Source organism: Phaethon aethereus (genome assembly GCF_964289735.1).
Source record: "Phaethon aethereus genome assembly, chromosome: 19".
Taxonomy (NCBI): domain Eukaryota; kingdom Metazoa; phylum Chordata; class Aves; order Phaethontiformes; family Phaethontidae; genus Phaethon; species Phaethon aethereus.
In genome coordinates, this window is record NC_138595.1 from 5,915,907 (window position 1) to 5,934,124 (window position 18,218).

Consider the following 18,218-nt stretch of genomic DNA (forward strand, 5'->3'; position numbering starts at 1 on the left):
AGTGGTATTCGTGGGGGACAGTGTTGTCCTGGGGGCAGGGGCTCTGTCAGCACAGGGCAGAGCAGCTTTTGCAGCTGCGAGGTGCTGGTGGTGTGTTTAGTGTGATGTGGCGCCGGGGCAGGGTACGGCTGGGCCCAGGAACAAGCGTTCTTGCCTGGCTAATGATTGGCAAGAACCGAGGTGACCCGCGGGACTGGGACGAAGCGGCACGGGGAGCGTCGGGCCGTTTCTACTCGGTGCACCTGGGCGGAGCTGGGCAGAGCCGTGCCTGCCCGGGGCCTGGGTGTGATGCCGAGGGGCCTGGGGCTCGCGGGGGGCCTTTCCTCAACTGGTTCTTCCCACAGGACTGTTTCGGGAGCGCGGGCGGGGCCGCTTTCCTCTCCTGTGTAAATACCTGTACAAAGAACTAATCAATAAAGCGCTGAAGGAACGCCTGTCGCTCCTGCCTCTCATTCCCCCCGCGGCGCTCATGGGCAGCAACCTCACTCCTTCCCCCGCGGCGGTGCTTTCCCGCCCTCTCCCCGGGGACCGGGCCCGCCGCCCCTCCCGGTCAGCGGGCCCTGACCCCGGAGCTCCAGCACCCTTGTCCGTCACGCCGCCATTTTAAGTGTCTGGGCGGTGGGTGTGCTCCCCGGCGCCGGAAGTGACGTGCGCGGCGCGGGCGGAAGTGCTGAGCGGACACTCGGGAGGCAGCATGGTGGCGGCGGGCGCCCACCGGCCCGGGCCGCTGAAGCAGCAGAACAAGGCGCACAAGGGCGGGAAGCACAGCGGGTCGTCGCAGCGCCGCGCTGGAGGTGAGGCGGGGCCTGGCCTGGCCGGGTTCCCCGCCGGTCCTGCGCCCCGCGGCCCGCTTGACCGCTCTCCCCCCCGCAGGCCGCGTCTCCGTCAAGGCCCAGCCCCGCCGGCGGCTCCGCGACCTCAGCAGGGTGGACCGGCGGCACCAGGCCCTGCAGCTCCGCCGGCAGCGCAAGGAAGCGGTGAGGGCCCTGGGGGAACCGGGTCGGGACGGTTTCAGTGTTGTGGGGAGAGCGGGAATCGGGCCTTTGCGAGGCGGCGGTGGGACGCGGGAATTGGGCCGGTCTCGGTGTAGGTGTGAGTCTGTGGGGATGGGCTGGTTTGGGTCTTTGTGGGGGGGATCCGGAGGTGGGCCAGGGAGAGGAATGGCTGGCTGGGTCAGCTCAGTTTGGGGCAAGTGGGGCATTACTGGACCCAGTGCATTCAGGTTGAGAACTCGGTCTTGATCTGTGGGGCGGGATAAGAACTAGACTGGGGCCGGGGTTCATGCTCTGCAGTTGTACTCACAGGTCCTGGCGGAGAAGCGGAGCTTGGGCAGCAGGGATGGGCCCCCACACCTCGTGGTTCTGGTGCCGCTGCACAGCAGGGCTGCAGTCCACGACACCTTCCACTTGCTGCAGAGCCAGGATTCGGCTGTTGTCCATGTGGATGAGGGGAAAGCTGGTGGGTTTGCGCTCCTTTGCCCCCGACTCAAGCAGCGCTGGCGCTTTGTGACAGCACAGGCAGGTGAGGAAATGCTGTTGTTGGTGTCATTCTTAGCTCTGTACCTCTGGCAGCCTCATTAATGGAGGTGTTTTGCATGCAGGGGACCTTCATGCTGTTTTAGACCTTGCAAAGGTTGCCGACTCCCTTCTGTTCATCCTGGATCCTGCAGAAGGCTGGGACAGCGCAGGAGAGCACTGCCTCTCCTGCCTCTTCGCACAGGGGCTCCCCAGTTACGGTGAGCAAGCGAGAAACATTAAGGGCTTCTAGTGGGGTATAGGTAGAGGAGGTGCTTGATGGGGATTTACTGTTGCAGTAATTAAAAACTCCGTGTGTTAATAGGTGATCACAGGTCCCTGACCGCTCTGTTTCTGAGCATAGATCAGTCGGGTGAATGCCATTGTCGTGCTGCCTTCTCGTGTTACTACCCTGGTGGGGGAATGCTGGAGGTAAAAGGGGTGTTCTAGGTTTAGGCCTCTGAGGTGTGTGGTGGTGTCAGTATTGTACTGGTTATCTAGGTGTGCAGAGTGAAGGGATTCAGACGCTTTCTTGTTAAGTTCAGTTCCTGGCTCCTTATCTCCACGGTCTTACTTAATCTCAAAATCTTACCTCTAAAGACAGGTTTTCTGTTCTGGTTGTTCTTTTGAATGGGTGAAACTGTCTTTGCACCTTGTGGTGTGAATCTGTTTGGTTGTTTGGGTTGCTGATATCTGAGTGTTAATGCTTAGTAAAAGGGATATAAGAAGACTTATGATCTGAACTGAACTCTGTTCTCTGCACTGCTTGGTAGCTCTTGCTGTCCCAGGAGGCACTGACTTGCCGCCAAAGAAGCGGATAGATGCCAAGAAGAAACTTGCCAAAGCCATTGAGAAGCGCTTTCCAGAGGCCAAGCTCTTCCCTCTGAACACAGAGCAGGAGTCCTTGCTGCTGCTGAGGCACCTCGCCACCCAGAAGCAGCGGCATCTCGCTTTTCGGGACAGGCGGGCTCACCTGCTCGCCTATGCTGCTGAGTTTGTACCCGGTCAGGAGAGCGACGTGATTGGGACCTTGAAGGTGTCCGGCTTTGTCCGGGGACAGACCCTCGACGTGAACTGCCTCGTGCATATTGTGGGGCATGGAGATTTCCAGATGAGCCAGGTGGATGCCCCCCCCGACCCCCTCTCTTTGAACCCCCGAGTGGTTAAAGGACAGAAGAGGAGTCAGGACATGGAGGTACAGGTGTGTGGGATGTTAGGGCTTTGCTGGACCTGTTAGAACACGATGTTTCTAAACTTTCATCAGGAAAATACAGCTGGGTGTATGTGGTCAAGGGGAGGGGAAAGGCAGTTGTATCGGAGACAGTAGGGCTGTGTTCTGCCTCTGAGCTGAGATTCCTTGCCTACAGCACATTACGTCACGATGTAATGAATGTGATACTGAAGGGAGTTTTGCTTCAGAGTGATTGTTAGCTTGAGTTAAGTGTATTCACAGCTGGGAACTCTGCTCTTGCCCTTCAGGATGACTCTGTAAACTGTACCGATGAGATGGAGGAAGATGTTAAGGTCCTGATGAAGGCAGATCCAAACAAGCAGGAGTCTCTGCAGTCAGAAGTGGTTCCTGATCCTATGGAGGGGGAACAGACATGGCCCACTGAAGAAGAACTGCAAGAAGCAGAGGGTGAGTAGCAGCAATACTTCTGTACCTTTTCCTTGTCCCTGTTAAGAGGGTTGTTAGAAACCCTCTGTCACTGGGGTGACTGTGAAGAAACATGCTAGTTAGGAGCCCAGGACTTCCATTCCTAGACCCATCACCTGACTAGCAGGCTGCATGGTTTGCCTGGCAGTTAGCAGGGTTACATTTAGAAAATTCTGTGTTGGGAAACAGCAGCTCTGGTCTAGAGCTAATCTTGGCTGTCCTGGTATAAATGTTGCTGAGAGAAAGGAGAATTGTTCCTGTATTAACCATTGGTGGGAATCCTACAGCTTCTCTGAAGGCAAACAGGAGGGTGGTGAAGGTCCCCAAAGGCACATCCAAGTACCAGGCTGCCTGGATTGTGGATGATGAAGAGGGCAAGCAGGAAGATGGTGATGACGATGACGATGAAGATGATGACATTGATGATGATATGATGGAAGAGGCAGTTTCCCAGGTACCCCTAAGAGCTGATACTGTGGCTGTTCTCCAGGGAATTATTGTGTATCCTAGGACAATCCTGTCCTTCCAGCTTGTATCATGTTGCTTCTTTGGCCTGTTAGATACCGAAATGAGGGACTGTGGTGTAGCTTGGGTCACGATTCACACAGTGTGGGTATATGCAGGGTTTGCAGTGCTGCAGGGACCTCAACAGAGCATGTGTGCTCATGGGGTCTGTGCTGTCCTGTGTGTCAGGAGGGGGAAAGCAGCGAGGAGGAAGAGGAGCCTGCAGAGGAGGAGTGTGAGACCATGACCATTTCCGAGTGCTTGCGGGACGACCAGTATGATGAGAAGGTGGAGGAAGATGAACTGATGCTGGAGAGATACAAACAGGAGAGAATGGATGAAATGTTTCCAGATGAGGTGGACACGCCACGTGATGTACCTGCCAGAGTCCGGTAAGAAACGGGATGCTTTGCTGGGAGAAAAGCTGGAAGGCACCCTTCTGTATAGTTTGGTGAGATAGGGAAGGAAGCCTGTGATGTCTTAGCCGTGGTGTCTGAACCTGGCTGAAGGACTCTTCTGAAGACTCACTTTTAGGCTCTGAGGCTTCCAGGGGAGGCAGTAGTTGTGGGGCAGTGGTTGGGCCTGGGCAGCTCCCTTCAGCAGGGACATCTGGGTTCTGACCTGGGAGAGAGGGAAGCATGGCAGAACCCTGATGCAAGGGCAGGCTGTTTGGGGACTTGGCTGCTGTTTCTAGCTTTCCCTGCACTAAGATCTTTTCTGAGAGCTAACATTTGCTTTGCTCCCTTTGCCCTCTGAAGGTGTGAGTCTCTGCAGACCACAGAAGGTGCTGGCCAGATACCTCTATTTGTGAAGTAGCTTGTTTTTCTTGTTATCTATTCTTTAGGTTCCAGAAGTACAGGGGGCTGAAGAGCTTCCGGACTTCTCCATGGGACCCCAAAGAGAATCTTCCAAGGGACTATGCCAGGATTTTCCAGTTCCAGGACTTCTGCCGAACCAGAAAACACCTCTTCCGGCAAATCGAGAAAGAGGAGACTGAAGGAGCCTCAGTAATTCCCTTTTCTCTTGCTGATCTCTTCCCCTACTGTGTTCCCTTGGTCCTAGTAGGAAAAACTTGTCCGGGAGGTGTCTGGGTGGATCTTCCAGCCAGTTGGTTCTTAGCATGAAGCTATGAGTTCAGATGATCCTGTTCTCCTGTATTCCCTCTCTAACCCAGGCACATGTTACTTCTGACACTTTTCTGTTGAGAGAAGTATTCACAACCGATCCTCTCTTGGCAGGTTGGCTGGTATGTTACACTTCATATCTGCAATGTCCCTGTTTCAGTGATGGAGAGCTTCAAAGAAGGGAAGCCACTAGTCCTGTTCTCGCTGCTTCCCCATGAACAGAAGGTGACTAAGTATGGCCCTGCTGATACCTTGTGGGTGTACAGCTCCTTGTCTGATTCCCTCAGGCTACACGGGTTGGAGAGGTTGTGTCTGCAGAGAGTTTGGGCTGAAATCTCCCTGCATTGCTCACATTTGAAAGTAGGACCTTCCCTTTGGTCAGAGCAGGCTGAAGGTGCCAGGGGTATTTAGGCTAGAGTGTCTGAGCCTGGCTGAGGTGTGTGCATCAGTGACCAGCGGTCCTTTGGGAAACCATTTGTCCCTGCTGCAACGTCCCCTTGCTTTCTGCTCTGTCCACCATCCTTCGCCAGTCCTGCTGTCAGCCCCTCACAGTGCTGCCTCTCCTGCAGATGTCCGTGTTGAATTTCCTGGTGCGTCGGCATCCATGCAACAGTGAGCCAGTGAGGGCAAAGGAGGAGCTGATCATTCACTGTGGGTTCAGGCGCTTCCGAGCATCCCCCCTGTTCTCCCAGCACACCGCAGGTTTGTGAGGGACCGGTGGGGTGGGCATGGGTATGCCAGGAGGTGGGGCTGGGGTGTCTAGGGCAGGAAGCCTGTGATGTCTTAGCCATGGTGTCTGAACCTGGCTGAAGGACTCTTCTGAAGACTCACTCCTAGGCTCTGAGGCTTCCAGGGGAGGCACTAAATAGTGTGGAGTGGGTGGGCTTGGGCAACGTGGCTCACTGGTGCAGGCAAGGCAGTGGCAGGCTCCACGCAGTGAGCTGGTAGCTCAGAGGATCACCTTTATTCTCAGGTACTCTGTGCCAGCAGAGGAGTAGTGTTTGTTGCCCATTTTCCTAAAGCGCAGAGCCCGTGTGCCAGGAAAGAATGGGCTCAGTGGGGTTTCATAGAGCTCTAAGGACTGCTGTTGGCCTGAACTTGACCATTGCTGTTCTGTCCTAGCTGATAAGCACAAGCTGGAGCGTTTCCTGCGCCTGGATGCTGCCCTGGTGGTGACTGTTTATGCTCCCATCACTTTCCCTCCTGCCTCAGTGCTTCTTTTTAAACAGAGAAGTAATGGTAAGTTGATAAGTGCTGAGGAGGTGGTGTCTGGGAAACAAACGTTAGGAGGGCGTTCCCATACCCCACTTACAAGTGCATCTGCAAGTATGACTTTAAAAAGCTGTCCCCTTCATGCTGTTCGAGAAGATTAATCCATTTCTGTCCCCAATATCACTGGCACTTTTTGTCTCTCCCTGCTGTGGGGTTGCTCTAGGCCTGGAACCATTTGGGGAAGGGAGTTGTGGTGAGGGAGGAGGTGATGGAGGCACGTCCTGTGACGCTGCCCCAGCGCGTTAGTGACTCTGCCTTGCAGGAATGCACGACCTCATTGCCACGGGTTCTCTGCTTTCCGTGGACCCAGACAGAATTGTCATCAAGCGGCTGGTGCTCAGTGGCCATCCTTTCAAGATCTTTACCAAGACAGCTGTTGTGCGATACATGTTCTTTAACAGAGGTATGTCCTGTCTCTGTGGTGGGAAGAGGGTATGTGGAGGCAGAACTCCTACCCCTGTGAGAGTGGTTGTGTTGGTGCAGCAAAGCCTGTTTCTTACTTGCCTTTTCGTATTTTGGTCTCCAGAGGATGTGATGTGGTTTAAGCCAGTGGAGCTGAGGACAAAGTGGGGTCGTAGAGGACACATCAAGGAGCCTTTAGGTAGGTTTGGTTCTGTGTTTATCTCTGATGCTGGGCAGGATGTGGTCCTCCTGGGCAGGAGAGACAGCTAATGGCCTCTTCTGCTCTCTGCCTAGGGACCCATGGTCACATGAAGTGCCACTTTGATGGACAGCTAAAATCCCAGGACACGGTGCTGCTGAACCTCTACAAGCGCGTTTTTCCTAAATGGACTTATGACCCCCATGTTCCGGAGCCTGTGCCGTGGGTGAGGAGTGAGAGCACGCTGCCAGTGCAGGATGTGGAAATGGAATAAGTCTCCATCACGGCTAATGCGCTTTGTGCCTTAGTTCCCTGGATGCTGTTCTCAGCCCGTGCACAGTGAGGACAGCACTGATGTCTTGGATGTATTACTGCTGGGCTCTGTACAGGGGTGGCTGTCTCACCAGCTGCTGCTCAGGTACCAGCTACAGCTATTTATTTTAATGGAAAATGTTTTCAAAAACATCTAAGTGCCTGTGTCTTGGTGGTGGCCGGCTGTGCAGGCCAAATGGGGAAGCTGTTCTCTTCTGAACACTGTGGCCCGCTGGGGCTGTTGTCTTTCCCTTGTGCCCTGCCATAGCAGTGGGTGCGGGGAATTTTGCTGTTTTGAGGACAGGAGTTTGCTGTAAGTTATTGTGATGCTAAGAAAGAAAGGTGAAGTAGCAGCTCGGGAGAGTGACTGAGCACAGCTCACTGGAGGCCTGGCCCAGAGCAGGGTGGCTGGGAAGGGGAAAACAGGCAGTGCTTTGTTTCCAGGCCCCCCAATAGCAATCCTTTGCTGTAGAACCAAGCGACTCTGTGCTGTAGAGGCTGACAGCTTCCCTCATCCCTCCACAAAAACTTTCAAACGTTTGGGGTTGTTCATCTGTTTTTAGTAGCGCACAAACCAGACTTTACAAATTTAGAGTGAGGTTTCCATTGCTTGAGACACCGCTCTGTTCTCATTCCGCTTTCCCAGGGAGGTCTGTGAGCCAGGTCAGGGAGCTCAGGTCCACGTTTCCCCCACACAGCACGATGCAAACGTTCGCTACGTCCCGGGGGACCGCCTGGAACTGCTCCGAGAGCACGGCCGCCACTCCCACGCCTGCTGTTGGCTCAATCAGCAGCTTCATCCTTTCCCACACCAGCCGCGTGGCTTGCTGTTGGGACAGAGCAGCAGCTGTCATCCCAGCAGCAAGTATAGGCTGCTCCAGGGCTGCGGAGGGCACTGCATGTGCACATCTCTCTGCAGCGCTCTGGGAAAGGAGAGCAGAGCTTCCGCCAGCTCTTTCCAGCTGGAGACAGTGTGGGTGTTGCACAGCTGTGGTGGTGTGCAGGGGCTTGTGCTGCCCTGGAGAGCGTAGGGGTGAGAGTGGAGGGGCAGAGCATGGATGGAGGCAGCTGCCTGCTGGCAGCTACCGTGAGAAGGCAGCCGGGAGCATTTACCTTGATTTCTTCCTCAGAGACTGTCAGGACGTCATCAACCAAATCCCTGATGATGGGCCATGTGTTTGGTCCGATGCTGGTTTTAACTGCATCTGCGATGGTATCCGGCGGGTGAAGGTTGGGGGTCAGCTCCCCTCTCACCTTGGACTGGTAACAGTCATCTGCATTGCATGGCTCAGCACCGAACACTTTCACATCTGGTCGTAAAGCCTGCGGAGAGCAGGAGGAGCTGCTCGGTTGAAATGTAGCGTGTGCCTGTCTGCTGTTGCTGCGTGTGCGGGGGGCCATGTACGCCATGCTGCTGCCGTGCAGACCCCAGGCACCCAGAGATTTTCACAGCAGGGACTCTGTGTTTCTGAAGAGAAAAGCTGCTGCCTTGGCTTGGGAGCCCTGCAGCGAACGCTTCCCAGATGAGCTGTTGCCTACCTTGATGGCAACTGCTATTCCTGCAATCATTCCTCCGCCTCCAACAGGAACCACCACTGCGTTTACCTCGGGCGCCTGTGCAGAAAGGAAGCGTGAGTGCCTTTTTGCTGTGCCCCTGCCTGTGAGGGGCAGGGCCCTGGTCTGGATCTGGGCTGTGCGTTTCCCTCGCTTGCTCCAGCACCTCCAGGGCAATAGTGCCTTGCCCTGCGATCACCACCAGCTCCTGGTTGGGGTGCACCATGACTCCTCCTGTCTCCTGGACTACTTGAGCTGCTGTCTCAGCTCTGGACTAAGGGAAAAGAGTGCAGATGGTTGTCTCTCAGGTTGGCTGGGCCGTGTCCTTGGCTGGTCTCCCCTGTCCCTTACCTTGTCGCTGGGCTCGCATGGCACCAGCGTGGCACCATAGGTATGGATGGCGGCTTGCTTACAGTGCGGGGCTGTCCGGGGCACCACAATGTAGGCTGGAATCCCTGTGTGATGAAAGAGGAGGCAAATCCAACAGCCAAAAAGCTGCAAGCAGCCAGTTAGTGCTGCAGGAGCAATGTGTGTGCAGCCTGGCAGAGCGGGGCTGGCAGAGCTGGGCCCCTCGAGCTGCCTCTGCCCCAGGCACCAGCTCTGCATTTTCCCCTGGCCCTGTGCCTGCTGCCTGGCTGCGCTCTCTGGGACGGAACTGGAGGTTGGGGTATGCGTTACCTTCCCCCTGGGCAGCGCAGGCTAGCGCCTGGCCGTGATTCCCACTGCTGTGCGTCACAACGGCCCGAGGCAGCTCTGCTCCAGTGCGTTCGCTTTCTTCAACAAAGCTCCTGACTGCGTTCAGCGCGCCGCGGATCTGGAAGGAGAGCACAGCACCCTCAGTGCCGCTTGCCTGTGCAAGCCCTGTGTCGGGCTGTGCAAGGAGGTAGGGAATTTTTTTCCATACAGCCTCCCCTGTGCCCTGGGAAGCAATGCAGCCCCCATGCAGGGCTGCAGGAGCCATGTCTGCCTTGAGCTGCGCCAAGAGCTCCCGGGTGCCGGTGGAAAGGGAGTTTCTCCGGTGCAAGAAGCAAACTTTGCCCCAAGGCTGGCCAGGGGCTGACTGCTGCCGTCCCCGCGCACCTTGAAGGAGCCAGTCCTCTGGAAGAGCTCGCACTTGAAGAGCAGCCGGCGGCCGGCCAGGCGGTCCAGGCCCCCGCTGGTGAGCAGGGGCGTGCGGTGCAGCCGGCCGCGCAGACGCCGCTCCGCCGCCTGGACGTCGGCCAGCGCCAGGCGGGGCGGCCCCGCCATGTGCTCGGCGCTGCGCGGCCCGCGACCCCTCTCCTTCTCCCGGGGCGAAAGCGCATGCGCGCCGTGGCGCTTTTTGGCCCTGCGCGGCCGCCGTCCGTCCGTCCCGCCCCCGGCCGAGGGAAGATGGCGGAGGGGCTGGAGCGCGTCCGCGTCTCGGCCGCAGAGCTGCGGGATATGGTGGCGGCGCAGGCCCGCGCCGCGGCCGGCGGCGGACGAGGTGAGGCGGCGGTGTGGGCCGGCGGGCCGGTGCTGGGAGGCGGGAGCCGCCGCTTGGGCCTTCTCTTTCACCTCAGCGGCACCTGCCCGGGGGCGGGCCCGGCCCCTCGGCCGCACCGCCCGGCTGGGGCTGGGGTAGGGGCTGGGGCAGGGCCACCGCCCCGCCGGGCCCGCGTGGCCCTGAACACGGTTGTCGCCGGGATGAGAGAACACAAAAGCCGACGCGCAGAGAACAGGGGCCACGGGGAGGCTGCGGGGCGAGCAGCGGCAGCCGGCGCCGGTTTGCCCCGGGGTCAGGTCGGTCCCTGCCCTCTCTCTGCCGCCTCCGAGCCAACCGGTAGCGGTGGCTCTCCGGGGCTGAAGTTCGGTGCAAGTTACTGTCAGGAGAAAAACGTTGAGGAAATGCCGTGTATAACAGCCTGGCTTCGGTGAAATGTTTAATGATGCGCGGTGCTCTGTTGTCTAGGCTGTGCTCTATAACGAATTTTTGTGTAAAAGTTATAGAGAGGAGCAGAGAAACGTTACTGGGCTGTAAGCAAAGGAGAAAAACATATCTTTGACTTGAAATGATCTGTCGGCAGAGCAGGGAGGCTGTTGGAGAAGGCAGCAGCTGCGGAGGGAAAGGCTCCCGCACCAGCAGTGGGCAGGCAGCTGCTGCTGAAACCTGTAGCGCAAAAACTTTATCCCCAGTACTTGCACATGGGTGCTCAAGTCTTGCGTTGCGCTTTATCTGTCGCTTTCTCACCTTGCTGGCTCTTTGAGGCAAAACCGTCGTGGGATGTGTTTTGTAAGTGAACTAGGCCAAAGATTTGGTCAGCATCGTCTAGTTTCTCGTTTCCTACTCTTGCTCTGTGATTTCCTGTAAATCTTGACAGAGAATTTCAGATTTGTTCTCTTGGACCCGCACTGAGAGCGTTAGGCTCTTTGCCTTGACAAATATTCAAGGGGAAATATTAAGTAATGATATTTGGGTTTTTTGGTCCCTGACTGGTTTGTGGTGGGAATAACTTTCTTCTGTCTGCTTTCCCCCAGAAAACATGAAGGAAGTGAAGGAGCTGAGGCATCGCAAAGACAACAGGCGCCCAGACCTGGAGATTTACAAGCCTGGCCTCTCCCGGCTGAGGAGCAAACTTGTGCCACCAAAGCACGAGGCCTCAGAGAAAGAGAGGACCAGAGCTGAGGAGGAGAGTACCAGTGACAAGAGCTCTTTGGGAGCATGGACTCCAGTCATGGAGGATTTCAGCAAAGGTGACGGCCCCAAGCAGAATGGTCCTTTGCAGGAAAACGAAGAGGCAGAGACTAAAGGTGGACTTCAGAGCCAGGAGAACTTGTCCAAGCAGCCTGCTCCAGATGAGGGGTGTCCCAAGACCACCAGGAGAACCAAGAAGCCGGACCAGCAGATCTACCAGCCTGGGAAACGCCTGCATTCAGCTGCTAAAGAACCGTCACTGCCATCAGCTACTGAGGAAGTCACCAGTAAGATGGAGCAGCTGAAAGTTGAGAGAGATGAAGAAACTGAGAAAGGTACTGGGAAAGACAGTATCAGGAAAACCAAATCAAGCAAGGAGGAGAGAGAGGGGATCCAGGCAGGGGAAGGAATGAAAGCCTCGAGGGCAGAAAAAGGAAGACGAATAGAGCGAAGTGACAGGATAAGGAGAGCAAATGACGAGGTGATGCAGGGGAAGCTGTGCTCTACCAAAAGGTACTCCCGCTCTGACAAGCGGCGGAGCCGGTACCGCACCTGCAGCACAAGCTCAGCTGGAAGCAACAACAGCATAGATGGAGCCCCACTTGTAGACGGGGTGGAGAGGCGACAGGAGCGTGCCAGGGAAAGAGCACGTCCTAGGAAGCAGCTCTCTGCATCTTCCACTGACTCTTTGGATGATGACAGAATTGATGAGGCAGAAGCATATGTCTCCATCAGGAATTCAGACAAGAAAAAGCGTTCAGAGCAGAGTCGAGCTTCTAGGAGTGAGAGTGATTGGAGCAGCAATGGCAGGGAAGTCAAGGGACCCTTTCGAGTCACATTTGACAGCAAGACGATGAGCAGGGATATCAGTCTGGCAGATACAGATAAAAAAAAGCCCCTGAGGGCGTTTGTTAGTTGCAATGACTCAGAGGCTTTGGAGGCGAGGAGCCAGAGCAGGGAGCCCCAAGGGAGGGGCCGTGGGATTCTGTTCCTGCCTGCCAACACAGAACTCTCTGCCAGCACTGCGGGCTCCCCCGAACCCAGTCATCCTGGGCCCAGGCTCCTGCTTGGCGGTGCTGGGAGCAAAGGTCCCCGAAGCAGGGGCCGAGGTGGCACTGCTCGCAGGCTGTGGGACCCGAACAACCCGGACCAAAAACCTGCTTTAAAGAACCAGACCGCTCAGCTTCACTTCCTAGACACGGACGATGAAGTGAGCTCTACCTCCTGGGGGGAAGCCCGCCAGGCCCAGCCATCCTACTATAAGTTCCAAAACTCTGACAACCCCTACTATTACCCTCGGGCCTCCGGTCAAGGCCCCCAGTATCCTTACGGTGGGTACTCCCTGCAGTATCCTATGGGTCCAAGCAATGGTGTGTACCCAGGAGCCTATTACCCTGGATACCCTGGCCAGGCAGGTCAGTACATGTGTGGCCCACTTCCTCCAACTCCTCTGAGTCCTGAAATGGAGCAGCAGATGCGCAACATGCAGCAGCAGGAGCTCAGCAAACTCCTCCGCGAAGCTGGGAACCAGGAGCAGCAGCTCAGCAATCTGCTTTCCAGAGATCGCATCAGCCCGGAGGGGCTGGAGAAGATGGCCCAGCTGAGGTTTGTGGCTGTGGTGTAGAGGGGTGTGTGACTGAGTTGTTTCCAGGGTGAACTGCTACCAGAACTGTTATCCAGAGAATGATGTCTCCTTGGGTATCTGGTAGACTGGAGATGTGATGTCTTGGAGACTGGGAGATGGGGCAGTGGCTCACTAGCTTTTGTCGTCTGCCAGTGGTGTGTGGGTATCGGAAGGAAACTCTGGGGCAAAATATCATTTGCCTGGGCTGGGAGCTAAGCTGTGGCTTCTTGTGGTTGTGGAAGACCTCGCCTGCATTGCAGGGATGTGGGGGAGCAGGACAAGGACCTGCTGCAACTTTTGGGTTCTTCCTGGTCTGTCTGGAGCTGATCTCCGTTCCAATGCTCTCACGTGCTTTCAGTGCTTGCTGGCAGACTTCTGCTTTCTTACCTGTCCTCGGTTATCTGCTGTCTGATTTGCATTGTGGTCTTCGGGGGCGACGACTGTTGGCTTGTCCTTGTGAAGTGTTGCGTGGGTTCCTGATGCTGTGTAGCAGTGACAGCGCCTTTCAAGCGCCAGGTGGTTTTGACACCACTTGAGCCTGTGACATATGTTGGTCCAGTGGGAGTAGCCTGGTGATGCCAGCTAGTGTGGCCGAAGTGACACTGGTGCTCTGGAGGATAGTTAACATGATGGTAGCAAGTTTCTACTTGGCATCTTTCGCATTTACTTGTGACCTCTGTGTCTCAGGGGCTTCTCTGGAGACTTACTTTCAGAGCTGACTGGCAGCAAATATAGCAGGTGAGCTCATTTCAGGGCATGTTTTGGGGATTTCCACTATAGGCCACGGGGTGAAATATGTCTGCGATTGAAGCAGCGCTGGAGGTTTCAGGGCTTGTCAAGGTCACCTAGAACTTTTATCTGGAAGGAAAGACTGTGCAGTGCTGCTGTGGCCCATGTGAAGCCCACCCTGCCCTGGGAGTGTAGGCCTGGATGGCCCTGTCCCTGCTGGCAGTGACCATCTGTCTCGGTGTGTCTCCTGCCTGCGTCTGAGTATGTGCTGCCAGCCTGTCTGTGGAGCTGTGTTGGGGCTCTTGGAGGCAAGTGCTGCTTATCAGATGCCCATCTGCAGAAACATCTAATTCTCTTGGTTGGTGTTTATACTGTCCAAGTGTGTGCAGGGTTTGGGGACTGCATGGGGCAGGGCAGCTGAACCACGCTCTGTGCTTTGCACAGGAACGCACCAGCATCCTTCTCTTACTCTGTTCAGGCTCTTCCAGGCATTGCCATCTGGCTTCACTCCAGGCTTTACCATCGACGCTGCTGTACTGTTTTCTCTAGGACTCAAAGCATTGTAAGGGATAAGGCTGCCAAGGCACTAACAGCTGAGGATCCCCTTTACTGTAAACTTGTAGGCTAGAAACAGCTTTGCAATATGTGGAGCAACTGTTTTATTAAATTCAGGAAGAGGAATTCTGCTCCAGCATCCGGGCAAGGCTGTAGGTAGCTGGTGAGGGGACTGTGATTTCTGGGACTCTGAGGCTTTAGTTCCTTCAGGTGTGACATTCCCAGCTCTTGCTTATTTTGAGGAAGTGGAGTCTCTATTTCTGCTGTCTGTTTTGGTTAGATGGAAGGGAGGTGGGGATCATTTTTATGGCAAGACCTCTCTTGCCACTCTGGTTCTTTGTGTGTTTGTTCCTGGCTCTTAGTTAGCCAGACTTTGTGCTCAGAAGGAGCAGAGCCTGGCAGTGCATGCTTTCACTGTGTTGGTTTCGGGAGACACTTCTGCCTTGCTGTTCCCAGTGGCAGAACCGTAGCAGAGCTCCTTGCTCTTTGGCAGGCCCTGGTCCTTTCTGATGCGTATGTAAAGGGGAGATGGTTCTTTCAGATTCAGCCTCCTGGAGCGGGAAGGGTGTTTGCCACAGCTTCCATTTCCCTCTGGGACATACGTGGAAGCATTGATTTGCTATAGCGTGCGAGCCGGCTGAACTGCTGACATCTTGTGCTTGCTGGGTAAAAAGCAGCAGGTGGCTCAGCATGTGTTCCCTGGCAGCTCGGGCCTGGGCTGGGCAGCCGCTGTTGTATTTGACCGCTGATTATGTTTCTCTGTAGGGTGGAGATGCTGCAGCTCTATGAACGGTGCATCCTGATGGATATTGAGTTCTCCGATACCCAGAACGTGGACCAGCTGCTGTGGAAGAATGCGTTTTACCAGGTGATTGAGAAATTCCGTCAGCTTCTCAAGGATCCTCAAGGGGAAAATGCCCAAGAAATTCGGAACAAACTGCTTCAGCTTCTAGACGAGGTAAGAAGAGAAAAACATCCCCAAACTCCATTAAACCTTTGGGTGGCATTGGCTGGTGTTTGTAATGGGATGGTGTAGCTGGACAGCAAGCCTTCTTTGTCCTACTCATATCTCTGTGTGCCGTAGGCTGTGCTTGTGCAAAGGGAATGCTCAGGTAGATTATGTTTTAGTGTGGCAGGTGTAGATCCAAGGGGACATTTGTTATGGTTTAAACCAGGCTTGTTTTGGTGTGTTTAATGTTAATTAGAAATTGATTTAAGCTAAAATGAAATTAATGCCCTGAAGTGGAAATAAACAGAAGCACTCCTGGAGGTGTTTGTGCTATCTTTATCAAATTTGCTTAAAAGTCATTCCATTAAACTCTGCAGCTCAGTTTACTCTTTGTAGAAGGTAGGCTGACAGATCCGAGAGGATGTGCTTTATAGAATTAGGTTGGTGGGAAGGGAATGCTGGAAGGCTTTTAGTCCAACCTCCTGCTCAAAGAATAACTCCTCAAACACTAGATCAGGTCAATCTTCATTTTGTCTAGCTCAGTCTTGAAAACCTCTAAGGTTGGAGACCCCCCCCCCGACCTCCTTGTTGTTTTCTGAAGAGAGTGAGCCCAAACCTCAGGGAGAGGGACCTTCTTTCTTACACGTGGCAGGGATGGTGTGGTGATTTGTGCTAATCGTCAGAAAGATTGTAATATCCAAGTATGTGTTTTTCAGGGCACTTCTTTTTTCGACGGCCTACTCCAGAAGCTGCAGGTGTCATACCAGTTCAAGCTAGAGGACTATATGGATGGGATGGCCATCCGCAGTAAGCCTCTGAGGAAAATGGTAAGTTGTCTTCCTCCTGGAGACTTCTCATCCTCTTAATCATATGCAGCATACTGAACTCAGTGTGCTACGCTTTCCAAGAAGAAATGTCAGTATGTTTGCAGGGAATCTTTCTCAGCTGTTAGAGAACTTGTTGAACCAACTCTGATGCATTAACATTTCTTAGCCTCCTTTGCAAAGAACTTTTTTTGTTCCACGTTTGTGACCAGGGCTAATAAAGAGAAAGAAGTGTCCAAAGCTACCCTGGCTTTGCCTTAGACATTGAACAGCTCTTATTTCTGTCTGTGGAATCCAGAATAATGAAAAAGGAAAGCAAACAGTTGCGCTGCCTCCCTGACACTTGACAGCGTAGTGCCCTAAGCTGTGACTGCAGGTGTGAGCGACAGCTGTGAAAGTATATTTTAGTCCAGCTCTATTCCCAGAGAGCTGTGCTTGTCTAACAGCTGTCCTCAAATTGGTCATGGACTGAACAACTCTTCTGGAGAGATGGGATGGGATGTTGTTGTGAGAGAGGAGGTATTTAGAGGATTGGCTTGCCCTTACAAATGCTGAACCAGCACCATGGAGCCTTGTCACTTCATTCTGCTGCCCTTTTGTGAGACCTTCAGCGTGTCAGTGACCTCCTCTTAGCTCTCTACAGTCTCTGTGTGCTCACTTGGGTCTGCAGGTGAGCCAGGGCTGCGCAGGTCCCACATCATGTACTGAATGCTTCTTTCCAGGTGAAGTATGCGCTGATCAGTGCTCAGAGGTGTATGATTTGTCAAGGGGACATTTGCAGATACAGAGAACAAGCAAATGATACTGCAAACTACGGAAAGGCACGCAGGTAATGTGTTCTTCACTGTAGCGCTGAGCGCAGCTCTTCCTCTATCTGCAAGGGATGTATGTCATTTCATGCTTAAACTTGCCTCTACCCAAAGAAGTCTTTCTGTGCCTCTTTATTGTATTGCAGTTCTGTGAAGCTGAAAGGTGTAGTCTAGACTGTTTTGCTGTCCCAGAGAGCAAGACAGCAGATCCAGCCATCTAGTGTGGAAGTTTTCCTGTGCTGATCCTGCAGCAGGGAGGGTTTATGCTGTTGATGCTGGCAGAATGGCTGTTATATTTTCTGGTAGTTTTTCAGCTAGGAGAGGTTCCCATATGTGTCCATATGTTCTGACTGCATCGGGAGTTACTGGAACTTGTTGCTTCCTGTCACTCTTGTTTTTTTGATGTTTTTTCTGGAGCAAAGACTGGTGGGGGAGCAAGTGAGCCCAGCATGGGGGATGGAGCCCTGAAATCTGTGGAGGTTAGGAGAATGGGGCAGGGAAAGCTGCCCATTTTGGGGTCTGTGGACGTCATGGAGTATGCTGATGTTTCGGGGAGGCTGGGGGGAACATAGTGGGTTCGTGATGTGTCTGAACAGTGTCGATCTGCGTAGCGTGATATAAGCTGTAAAGTGGATAATCCAATTGAGGGAAAGTAGAAAAGAGAACAGAGGGATGAATGGACTGCCACTGATCTCTTGGGATGATTAAATGTCTTGAAAATACTGGAAATATGCTAAGCATCAAGAAGGGTTTGGTCCCAGCTACCATGGAGCTAGAAAGGGGTCTGAGAGAGAGATGCTCCCTGAATAGCCTGTTCTCTGTGCCTGCGGCTGCACAGGAAACAGCGTTTGCTGGATCTGCCTGAATGCTCATCTTCAGGCTGAGCCAAGAACATTTTATTCTGTATCTGCCCCTCTTTCTTGTCCTGTGCCCTGACTGTGCCTCTCCAGGCCAGGTGCAGGCTCGCTGCCTGCGCACACTCTTGCAGGCAGAGGGCACTTGTGCAAAGGGCCTGTTCCCAGTGGGACTGCCAACGCTGTGCTGCAAGGGGAATTCTGCACCTTTAACAGCAAGGGGGGAAACTTGATGTCCTTTCAGTAACTCTTTTCTGGTTCTTCCCTTCCTCAGCTGGTACCTGAAGGCTCAGCAAATTGCTCCCAAAAACGGCCGTCCGTACAACCAGCTGGCGCTTCTGGCTATCTACACGGTAAGATGCTCATCACGCAAGGATGTAGCAAGGATAGGGAGAACCTCTGGGATGGCTGTGAGATTCCATCTGGTGGAAAAAGGCATTGTTTAGGGCAGTGCTCCCAGATGTTTGTTTTTAAAAGAAAAAAGCTGATGGCAGGATGTGCTATGTAAATTCCAGCTGCTGTGGCTTCAGGCAGATTTGTTAGATACATGCTACTCCGTCAGGCTATCAGCATTTTGGGGACTGTTCTGTGGGCTGTTGAGAGTGCAGATGTTTTAAGTGGGTTGTGTTTAAAGGTTTGCATGAGATTTTTGTACTCAAGGCCACGCTGTCATGAGGATGCTA

At 54.1% G+C, this 18,218-nt stretch overlaps 3 protein-coding genes across 3 annotated transcripts in view; 2 read left to right on the forward strand and 1 right to left on the reverse strand.

Annotated features, from left to right (window-relative positions):
* Window positions 1–694: 694 nt before the first annotated feature.
* Window positions 695–7,063, forward strand: TSR1 (TSR1 ribosome maturation factor; the record flags this gene model as incomplete). The annotated part of the gene is made up of 15 exons (XM_082008603.1): window positions 695–794; window positions 874–977; window positions 1,305–1,521; window positions 1,601–1,735; window positions 2,288–2,715; window positions 2,994–3,153; window positions 3,459–3,625; window positions 3,865–4,067; window positions 4,520–4,682; window positions 4,914–5,024; window positions 5,369–5,501; window positions 5,922–6,038; window positions 6,334–6,474; window positions 6,598–6,672; window positions 6,768–7,063. 15 exons carry the CDS (start codon window positions 695–697, stop codon window positions 6,944–6,946), a joined length of 2,433 nt encoding a protein of 810 aa, XP_081864729.1. The 3' UTR covers window positions 6,947–7,063.
* A 550-nt stretch (window positions 7,064–7,613) lies between these two features.
* Window positions 7,614–9,786, reverse strand: SRR (serine racemase; the record flags this gene model as incomplete). The annotated part of the gene is made up of 7 exons (XM_082008631.1): window positions 7,614–7,811; window positions 8,098–8,307; window positions 8,524–8,598; window positions 8,693–8,812; window positions 8,890–8,993; window positions 9,217–9,352; window positions 9,619–9,786. 7 exons carry the CDS (start codon window positions 9,784–9,786, stop codon window positions 7,614–7,616), a joined length of 1,011 nt encoding a protein of 336 aa, XP_081864757.1.
* A 123-nt stretch (window positions 9,787–9,909) lies between these two features.
* The window catches only part of LOC309411709 (telomerase-binding protein EST1A-like), a gene marked incomplete at its 5' end in the record, with an annotated part of 68,871 nt that continues 60,562 nt past the window's right edge, over window positions 9,910–18,218 (forward strand). The window contains 6 exons of the mRNA XM_082008408.1: window positions 9,910–10,003; window positions 11,035–12,796; window positions 14,865–15,057; window positions 15,765–15,875; window positions 16,595–16,701; window positions 17,810–17,888. Coding sequence (XP_081864534.1) covers window positions 9,910–10,003; window positions 11,035–12,796; window positions 14,865–15,057; window positions 15,765–15,875; window positions 16,595–16,701; window positions 17,810–17,888 — 2,346 coding nt within the window. The remainder of the gene's footprint in view (window positions 10,004–11,034; window positions 12,797–14,864; window positions 15,058–15,764; window positions 15,876–16,594; window positions 16,702–17,809; window positions 17,889–18,218) is intronic.